General features: G+C 38.5%; 1 protein-coding gene across 1 annotated transcript; it reads left to right on the top strand.

Annotated features, from left to right (window-relative positions):
- Window positions 1-290: 290 nt before the first annotated feature.
- On the top strand, window positions 291-2,118 carry LOC100012941 (olfactory receptor 2K2-like). Its single transcript, XM_001367284.5, has one exon. It carries the CDS (start codon window positions 768-770, stop codon window positions 1,698-1,700), a length of 933 nt encoding a protein of 310 aa, XP_001367321.5. The 5' UTR covers window positions 291-767; the 3' UTR covers window positions 1,701-2,118.
- Window positions 2,119-10,969: the final 8,851 nt, after the last annotated feature.

Genomic DNA, 10,969 nt, shown 5'->3' with positions numbered 1-10,969 from the left:
GAGAAGAGAGTATATACCAGATATAGGGAACTACCAAGGCAAAGAAGGCTAGCCCAGATATAAGTTTATATTCAGTTCCTTTGAAGTCTGAACCTCTCCCCCCTTTTTTAATTGACTCACCACTCCATGAATATTAAGCTTATCTCTACAGTTTCTAAAATACTTAAGTTGATCTTCTCAATTTCATCCTATCGGTGCCTTGGATAGACTACCTTGTGTTAATGTTTAATCATTTATCTATGTATTCTCCCTCTATAGGAAAAATAAAAAAATCTCATATATAGAAAGAATTTTCCTAAGGATGTTATTAAGTCCAACACCTCTCTAAATGTTGATCTAGTATTTTTGAATCCACCCCTTCATTTCTTATGCATACTTTTTTGATGGAAGAATGTACATTTTACTTTATTTTTTTTATATTTAAAAACACTTACCTTCTGTCTTGGAATCAATACTGTGTATTGGTTCCAAGGCAGAAGAGTAGTAAGGGCTAGGCAATGGGGATCAAGTGACTTGCCCAGGGTCACACAGCTAGGAAGTATCTGAGGCCAGATTTGAACCTAGGACCTCCCATCTCTAGGACTGGCTCTCAATCCACTGAACTACCCAGCTGCCCATGAGAATGTACATTTTAGCAGAATCTTCTTAAAATGTTAAATGTCATACTAGAGAAAAAAAGTGGCCCTTTTTATATATACTAATGATATTACTTAGGTAATATTTTCTCTATATTCCTTCAGATGGAAGACAGAGCATAAGGGACTGAAATGAACTGGAGTACAGTGGCAGAATTCACTCTGGAGGGGTTTTCCCAATACCCCAAACTTGAAATCATCCTTTTTATCTTGTGTCTCTTGATGTACTTGATAACTCTACTGGGCAACAGCATTCTCATTACAATCAGCATCCTAGATATCCATCTTCATACTCCTATGTACTTCTTTCTCAGCAATCTCTCATTCATGGACATCTGTTACACGACTTCCTCTGTAACTCCGTTAGTGGTGAAAATCATAGGGAAAAGAAATACTGTTCCTTTCATAGGGTGTGCCCTACAAATGTATCTCTCCCTTGCCATGGGGTCCACAGAGTGTTTGCTCCTTGCTGTGATGGCATATGACCGGTATGTGGCAATATGTCACCCCCTTAGGTACCCTATCATCATGAATAAGAGGGTGTGTCTTCAGATGGTAGCTGGGTCATGGATAACAGGCTGTCTCACTGCCTTACTAGAAACCAGTTCTGCCCTACAACTGCCTCTCTGTGGGAGTGCAATCAATCACTTTACTTGTGAAATCCTAGCACTGCTGAAATTAGCTTGCACAAGTTCATTGGTCATGGACATGATAATGCTGGTGGTCAGTGTGCTTCTCCTTCCAATTCCAATGTTCTTAATTTGCATCTCATACAGCTTCATTCTCTTCACCATTCTACGAATCAACTCAGCAGATGGAAGAAACAAAGCTTTCTCCACCTGTTCAGCTCACCTTACCGTGGTGATCTTATACTATGGGACTGCTCTTTCCATGTACCTGAAACCATCATCAGTAGATTCTCAAGAAATTGACAAGTTCATTACTTTGTTTTATCGGGTGGTGACTCCCATGATAAACCCTATTATCTATAGCTTGAGAAATAAAGAAATGAAAGGGGCTGTGAAAAAGCTTCTGAGAAGAAATGTATTTTCACAAAGACTCTGAAACAGTTGGGAGAGGGTTTCTCATTGGCAAGAAAACACAGAAAATAGATTTGGATTCTGAAGATGTAGGTTTCCATTCATATCACTGTTCTGGATGCTTCCTCTATTAATATGTTGCTAGACTTACTATGATTTAGAAGGGGATTTCATGAGTAACTATAAGGGTCCTCAACAAGTCTGTCACAAAGTGCATGCCAAACCTTTTGAGCATGGGAGAACCTACCAAAGTCTGTATTTTCAAACATTGTCTTTGAGAATTTAGTGTTAACTACATTTCATTCTGAGGCAAGAGGGGCAGAAGAATTTATCATATTACCAACAAAAATGAAAAATCATATATTCATATCAATAGTTGATTTAAAATTTTCCACATAGTTGTAAATAATGCTTTGATAAGGGGGGAACTATAAATATTTGAGTGGGAGGAAAATGAGAACTGAATAGAGGTGTGATTTACCAAAAATCACATGGAAAAAAATGTTGATTCTTGATTTCAAAGTAGATCATAATGTGCTCTGTTTACTTCTTCTTCTTCTTCTTCTTCTTCTTCTTCTTCTTCTTCTTCTTCTTCTTCTTCTTCTTCTTCTTCTTCTTCTTCTTCTTCTTCTTCTTCTTCTTCTTCTTCTTCTTCTTCTTCTTCTTCTTCTTCTTCTTCTTCTTCTTCTTCTTCTTCTTCTTCTTCTTCTTCTTCTTCATTTTTTTTAAAAAAATTGGCATGGGGTAGTGAGGTAGCTCAGGGGATTGAGAACCAAACGTGGGAAATCCTGGCTAAAAATCTGACCTCAAAAATTTCCTAACTGGGTAACCCAATTCGCTAACCCATACTGTTCTTCTGTATTGCTACCAAACACAGAGAATTGATTCCAAGACAGTTATTTTTTAAATTGTGTAGGAATTACTATAAATTTTGTAGTTTTGTTAAACTGTAGAGTCACCCTAAATGACTAATGAGGAGGAATGAAGAATAATTCAGAGTGAGAAGGCGTATAGTAATTCTGAGTTTTAATAATAAGAACAGCATTTCAACACCTAGATTTTCATTATTAAATTCTTTTCTCAGTGATTTATGATTTTCTATGAGGAATCTATAATTTTATAGCACTAAAATTAGTGCTTATTTCACACATGATTTAAAAAAAAACTTGAAAGGCAGAAATTAAGGGACTCCTTTTATAAGAAGATATATCCACTGTGCTTTGAAAACAAAAACATTATTAGCTGTGTTACATGTTACAATGACAAGTCACTTCTCTTCTTTGTTGTTTAATTTCTTCTTCTATAAAATGGACTTATACTAGATGATCTTTAATGGATACTTCCAGTTTTAATATTCCTTGATTCTATTACATTTCCCCCAGTTAAAAAATAAAAAACTTAACAATAATTTATAGAACTACTCAAACTCACAATAACTTTTTAAATTTATATTTTAAGTAGTTAAATAATTTAATTTGTTATTTTAACAAATTTCATTTTGAATTCACAATATAAGAACAAATATTCAAATATATAAATAAGAGCATAATTAGAGAGCATACAACCAGAGACAAATTATTATGTGTCTTAAGCTTCCATGATTCATTGGTTGTTACTCTAACCATCTCCAACCAAAGAAATTATATGTGTTGACTTTATTATTATAGAGGAACATAGTTCTTGTTTTCTTGAGCATTTTAAAATTTCTCTACTTTGTAAATGAACTTTTGGTAGTCAAAATTATCTTTTGCAACAAGTTGTTATCAAATATTTTATTCTATTGGTTCTTTTTAAATTAACTCGGCATTACTTCATAAACATACTCCAATATTTATTAATTTTCTTTAATATGGCACATTAATATATTATTACATCTACATACCTTATTTACTTAGTCATTCGCTAATTGATAGCCAATAAGTTCCTCTCCCACATTTCCTCTGGTGTTTTGCCAAGACAAATATATTTATATATATGTATTGTGTATAATATGTATGTTATATATATATATATATATAATATGAATGTGTGTTATATAAATACACTGTAGTCTTATGTTTTTTGTTTGTCCTTTGTTTTTGAAGAGGACCAATGACATCACTGAGGGATGTCTTTTCACTCAAGCTTAAATTGGATTTAAGTGAATCAGAACTGCCTAAAGTCACCAGGCTTGCTCTCTCTTCCAGTCTGTGAAATCTAGTAGCAAGACAAAAGTCAAGATGATTAGAGATAACCCTGAATTCAGTGGATGATCTTGGCATCTTTGATGTCTGATCAAGCTCTGAGCACTCCATCTTTGCTTCAGCCACCTTCATGGCTGTTGGAACAAGTTGTTTTCATCTGCACATTACACCAGGGGAAGACTTTATGTATTTGAAGCAGATACTCCTCTAACTCAACAATGGGTTTATGGCCCATCAGTTTCCCTCAACTTGGTTTAGACCATCTGCTGACAAGGTTTACCATGGTTTGGACACTAGCAAGTATAGAGAGGGGAAGGGGTGGCCTGAGCACTCCACTTCTCTTCAGCTCTGCCACCTGTGACCCATCCACCTTACCTACAGTGAATTACCATTGGCCTGCTGGGTAGAGGGGTGATGTTGGTGTGAAAAAATGTTATCAGGCATGTAATAGAGGAGTATATTTGATGGTATAAGAGAGAGAGAGAATGGATTCCTCTCCCCCTCTAGCCAAGGCAAAAGAGGGGTATCTAATATTGAAGTTTGGCTAGAAAAGAGAAGGAAGGTGAGTCTGTGGTTTTCCCCACCCCCTTCAGTCTTCAGCCTGTGATGGTCCCTCCCTAAACCTGCCTTGTTACTACCCATAGCTAAGCTGTTTCTACCCAGCAAAGTTCTTTCTTTAGGGGAAGGGAGATATTCACACACTCATTCCCCCAGGTATAACTGCCATTTATTCAGTCTTTAGCCAGTTGTGGATAACAGAACTTGTTCTTAGCTAACAGGAATGTATGATGAAGTTAGGAAAGACTGGTAAATTGAGGTAAAGGGAAAGAGGAAGGAGGAGTCCATAACTGTCTAAACCCTTCCAGAAAAGTCGAAGTGACTTGAGTTTAATGGCCTCAAGCCCCTGAGGGGTTCAAGATGATGAACCCTGGCTTTAGCCCTGTCTAGCAGGTGCCTCAGTTCAGGAGAGGAGACTGTGATGATTCATCTTGTGGACTCTCTTCCTTTCAGTCTCTGTCCACTTATTGGAGGGTTTGGGTACAATCGGGATCGAGTCAGAGAAAGAAGAGGTTTCTTGGGATCAGGACCCAGTCAAAGACTGGACCTTCTCAGTAGCTGTCTCAAAGCCAGAGACACTGGCTCCAACTCTGTGCACAAACGCATCTGAAGTGGACAGAAATCCTTCCACTAGGACCATTTTACATTAAAACTAATCCAAGAGGAGACTTGCATATCTCCTCTTATGAGATACTTTTTGGACAACCTTTATGACATTTAAGGACCACTAAACCACTGTACATATCCATGCTAGGAGGAGAACACCAAGTATACACCTATCTAACAGAAATACAAAACAGGCTAGAAGAACTGGGGAGACTAGGATTATTAGCTCAGAGGTTAGATTTCTCACTGCATAACATCAAGCCAGGAGATAAAGTGTATGCAAAAAAAATTCACCAAAGAAACACCTACAGAGCCTAGATGGAAAGGTCCACTTGAGGTGGCTCTCACTACACCAACCTCAATAAAAGGGAAAGATCCATGGTACCACACTTCTCACAAAAAAGCATCACTATGTCCACACTGAAACACCAGGAGAAAGTACAGAAACAGTCCAGAATCCATGTAGACATGATTGCCCCAAGGAACAACAAGAATTTCCCCTAAAACACAATCAGCAAACCCATACACCTACACAAGATGCACACGAAATAACAGAAGAGATACTGAATACAGAAAGCCAAAATGACAGTGAATATGAAGTAGAATGACACACTATATAAGCAGGAAAGACAAACATAAAGGTCTCAGTCTCATAAGATTTTCATATAGAAAAATATATCATGAAAGAAAACCCAGGGACTCCAATCTGTAATCCAATGCTCTGTCCTTGTGGGGGTGGGGAGGAAGGTCTCAGTGTATATTTAAGATCAGATAAAAGTAAATGTGAGGCATATGATGGTACTCATCATGTAAAATCTTATCCAGATTCTCAATTGGACATATTAATAGATCAAGGCAAAGATGTCCAGTTCCTTAAAGATGTGCAATTACTTCCTGACAATATTATAGCTGCTTGTGCAGAAAAGAAAATTCCAGTTATTTTTAAATTGCAAGAGGGATATGATCATAACTACTACTTCTTTATAAGTTTTGTTAATGATCTGATCAGACATCATGTAAAATACCTGAATGCATAAAGCTTCACATATGAGTGATCTCAAGATTATAAAAGTTACCAAAAACAAAACTTTCGAGAAGATAGAATTATATATTAAAAATCACTGCTGTGAATAGTCACTTCCAATTTTTATCAAAAACTGATCTCCTGAGGAGGCAGAGTCAAGATGGTGGCATAGAGCCAGTAAATATCAGACCTCTGAAATCCCTTCCTTATTAATTACAAACTAAATGCTCCTAGGGAACTGAAAATCAAGCCTAAAAACAAGACAGAGCCCAGGTTCCCTCATGCTGGACTCAACACAAAAGGTATGCTCCACAAAGTCAGAATTCAAGAACACTCTGGTTTAAGTGGACGGAAGAAGGAAGGTCCTGGGACCCCTCCCCCACCTAGAGTTCCCATTCTCCAGTGTAAGCTGGAACCTTTGGGGGGATGAAGGTGCTGCTCTGGAGGGAATACCTTGTGGGCAAAGCTCTGCCAGGCTCAGCGCATACAACACAGGCAGTGGGGAAGCAGATAGAGAAGAAAAACAGATCATGGAGCAGGCAGCAGTTGTAGCAGGGAAGACACTCCATATTGGCACCATCCCTTCCAGAGGTTTTGGCCTCAGGGCACATCCAGCAACCCAGCCAGACTTAATCCCACAAAGCCTTCAGAGGGGAGGGAAGCTCAAGCTCCAACACCCCTTCCCCTACAGACTGCACTGAGAGATTTACTGACAAAACTCCAAGGATGAAGGAGGAAAGAAAAGTCAAAAACCACCAAAAAAAAAATGAGAGGAGCAACAGCTCAGGCAACAGCAGGGAGTAAAGAAGGGGGTAAATATGAGCAAAAAACAGAAAAAGAAAATAGAAATTACAATTGACAGCTTCTATAAAGGCAGTGGACATAGGGCAAATGGAACAGAAAAGGATGAGGGAACATCAAACAAAACAAAACAAAACAAAAAAACAAACAGAAAACTCAGAGAATTGGATACAGACTCTGGAAGAAATCAAAATGCAATTCAAAGCACAATTAAGAGAGGCTGAAGGTGTAGCAGTCCACCCCTAGCTATGGGCAAGGGAAACAGTTAGTATATACAGAGTGGCTTAGAAGAGAGCATGCTCAGTCTTGCACATGGCTAGGAAAGCCTCTGACCCTTGACCCAAGCTTCCCCCAGGTTAACCGGGAAAACAGGTTTCTTTGTGTTCACCTGGCTAAGATAAACCACACCTATACCTTGTCGTTAAACAATGATAATCATCCCTATGTATCGTGTATATTTGCATATCAAAGAGATTAAAAGGGGGCCACAGCAATCTCCGTTTCTCTTGGTTCTCAGCTCTCACTGATGCCTGTCCTTGCTGGAGCTTGGCCTCTGGCCAAGCTCCATCTTTAATTCCTTTCCTTCTCTATCTCTTTCACCTGGGACCTGGCCTTCAGCCAGGCACTTTCTTTTCTCTATCATGTCTCCAACCTGTGCGGTATTAAATTTGGATCTCTGGATGGGATTAGCCTTTAGGAAATAGGTCCAGACTGATCGGAGTTCTGCTGTGGCTCCAATATAATCAATAAGGCCTGGTTTCTGACTCATTTCTGCCACCTCATATCTCTAACTTGGCTCCGCCACACCCCTTGCAGTATCCAAAATTCTATCCTTCCTCTATCTTTCTACCTTGTGGCTTCTCGTGGGTTTGGGAAGCCTCATCTGTCGCCCAAAGTGCCCAGTGCCCACACACCTGGCACTTTCTCGTGGCTTTCAACCCTTTATTTCACACAGCCTGGGCAAGGCGCACCTCATCACTCAAGGGAACAGAAAGGCTGGCGGTTATGGAGACCGAGGAAGTTTACCAGTCTTTTGGCCCAGGACGGTAAGACTTTCTCTGCCAGAGGGGGTACAATCTGGTTCCTCTCAAACCTGTTCGACTCTTAATGTCCTTGATTGACAGGGGAGGAAGTAAGATCTCAAAAGCTAACTACCTGAGACATAGATTGGAAATATTTCAGAATGAGGGAAACCGAGGCAGGCAAACTATTGAACACATGATCGGTCGGAGTATGATTCGAACTGTTTTACCTTTCCAAACTTCTAGTTCTGGGGAAAAGCAATTTCACAAATGCAGGAAACAAAGCCAAAGGCTTCAGCACAAAGCAGGAACAGGCAGGAGCTGGCCAGGGAGATACCAATTTAAAAGCTCAGAGATTTCCTCTCCTTTTCAAACTATCTCTGCAGCGGAGTGCCTTTCCCCTCCACCACCACCGGGGCCACTGGTACAATGCTATGCCGTGACCGCCTCTCCCCCACCTGGATCTCCTGAGGTTAAGCTCACAGATCCAGACTTTTAAACAAATACAAAAAACCTGAGGTGAAGTCTGAGGTGGGGGAAGAGTGGGAGAATCTAACCTAGCAAAACCTCACCACAGTGATTGGTAGCTGGCGGCTGGGTCTGACTTTAGCGAAGGACTTCTGAAGCCGTGAAGGCTGTAACCCCACCCCCAACCTCTCACTGACACAATTTTTGTAACTTAGGAAATCTCCTCTATCTAAAACAGGCAGGTAGAAAATGCTTCTCCAACAGGAATTAAGATTTAATTTGGGAAGCTGCAAAGTTAATTCACAAAGGCCTGAGAAAAAGGCACTGAGAGCAAGGCTTCTATACAAATGTAAAAGGGCAGTATGTTAATCAAGTTCTTTTGGCTAAAGGAGGAAAGGAGCAGAATCTATTGGCAACAGAGATAATTTCTAAAAACTTTTTCTAATAAAACCACATATCTCAGCAAAATTAATAAATCAAGGTAATAATCCTGAGTTACTTTAAAAAAGCCTAGTTTGAAAAGATATTTTGTGATTCTATAGCCAAACAGCAGAAGATTTTTTTTAAAAGCAGGACTCTACACTCTTTTAGCATATTAAAAGGGTCCTAGGAAATCCTTTGTTTGAGGTCTGGCCAGGTGAAGGCAGGCTTTTGTTTAAGGAAAAATCTGACTTTAAAAAAGATAGTTACAACAAGGTGAAACCACAGTGAAGTGAAATTTAGGAATTTAGGTTGTTCTAATTTGGGTTGGACAAGGCAAAATTATGAAGGAATGTCTGCTTATATTTCTTGATGGAGGAAGTTAAAAAGATAAAAATCTTTTTCTGACTTTTGTGATATGCCACAGAATATCAGGACAAGAGATGCTTTATCTGCAAGGACATTTTGGTATAAATTAATTATTAAGGTAATTAAGATGCACACAAAAATTCTTAAGGTTTGGGCTTAGATATGAAGCTGCATGAATTTTTTTTTCTCTCTCAGCCACATGGCTCTCTAGCCAACTAGAGAGGGCAACATCTTGGCAAGTTTTTATCACAAATGCTGTAATTGGCTAGAAGGAAAATTTATTACTAAGATATGGCAAGCATGAATTGGAATATGATTTAAAGGAATTTCTAATGCTTTCTAATTTTAACTATGGAGGAATTATTAACAATTTCCTAAGCAGGACATAAGAGCAACAAGATAAAAATTGGGCAGAGATTATTCAAACATCCTGTATGCAGTTCAGAAACTTTTTATGAGGCATATTAATGCAACTGTGTCCAGAAAGCAAATGATTTATACATAGTATAGCTTCAACTATGAAAAATAGGGCACATGCTTGGCAGAGTGGAAGCATGGTTAAAAGGATTCAATCTGTTTACCAGTAGTTAATTATTAGTTATCAAGTAATTTGTTAATCAATACAGTGGTTTATTAATGATTTGAAAGGGGCAATACTGCCATTTATTCAAATTACAGATATTGAAGCTGATCATGATGTTGAAATGAGACCTATGATAATAATGCAAATTTAAATGTTACTTGCACAATATGATCTATTTTTGCAGTGAAATTTTGCAAAGTTGGTAGATAAAATTAATACCACTAGTCACAGTATCAAGATCTTTTCAGTTATGAAGTTAACTGTTATAGTTCAGAAATAGTAACTCCTGTACAACTATTTGATAATGCTGTGCATACTTTTACAGCATAAGACAATACTATAATTTTAATGATTGCACAATATGAATTTTTGCAAAAAGAAAAAGCTTTTATACAGACAGACAAATGCTTAAGATCATAGCACAAATGGGTGAAATCATACATGATTTATGGTATGATAGTTTTATGATTACGGGTTTGAACAGGCAAATGTTTAAGCATCTATGCATGCTGCTTTGCAAAGGTACACATAACTAGCTGTAAGACTGCTTGCTTTGAGGGCACAGCTGCTAGCATTCTCTGCTCTAGCAGAGGGCCAAATTTATTGTACATCTATATCCTGTACAAACAAGTGATATTGCTTGACAATGCAAAAGTTTGTGGATTCTTTTCACCTCTGTAAGATATCCACTACATATTTCGGAGCAAAGGATGCATTTCAACATGCTCCTGGCATAAAGGTTGAACTGTGAGAAGTGATAGGAGGTACTTACTCTCCTGGTTTATGGGTTTAAGCTCAAATGAAGAAGTGAGAAAAGTGATTACAGATTTTGTGAATAATTGTGCACAATTTTCTATTCCAAACAGCTTGGGATAGCAGTGCTTTTAACAGCAATGCATGGGCTGAATTGGATAGCTCATGGTCTGAATGCAAGCTATGGTAAATAAAGCTCAAAGGCATTTATGAGCCCCAAGGTTCAAAAACTGAAGGTATATATGTTCTGTCACTTTCTAACTCTACAAGACCCAATGAGGCTTTCATTTGGGGTCGAGATTTTCTGTCTATTTTCTCAGATACGTGAAGTCCATGGAGAATGACCAAGAGCACCTGATGGCAAGAAAATCTGCCCAGAAGAAGGACAGATGGCAGAGGTGTCTGGCACAGGACACCAGAAACACAGCACATGCACTGTAAAGGCAATAACATGGCCTTATAGGCAGGTCTAACACATTATCCTCACAAATGTCCTTGTATGAAAAA

This window comes from Monodelphis domestica, chromosome 7 (genome assembly GCF_027887165.1).
Source record: "Monodelphis domestica isolate mMonDom1 chromosome 7, mMonDom1.pri, whole genome shotgun sequence".
In the NCBI taxonomy this organism is placed as follows: Eukaryota; Metazoa; Chordata; class Mammalia; order Didelphimorphia; family Didelphidae; genus Monodelphis; species Monodelphis domestica.
This window is presented reverse-complemented; position numbering and strand designations above follow the sequence as displayed.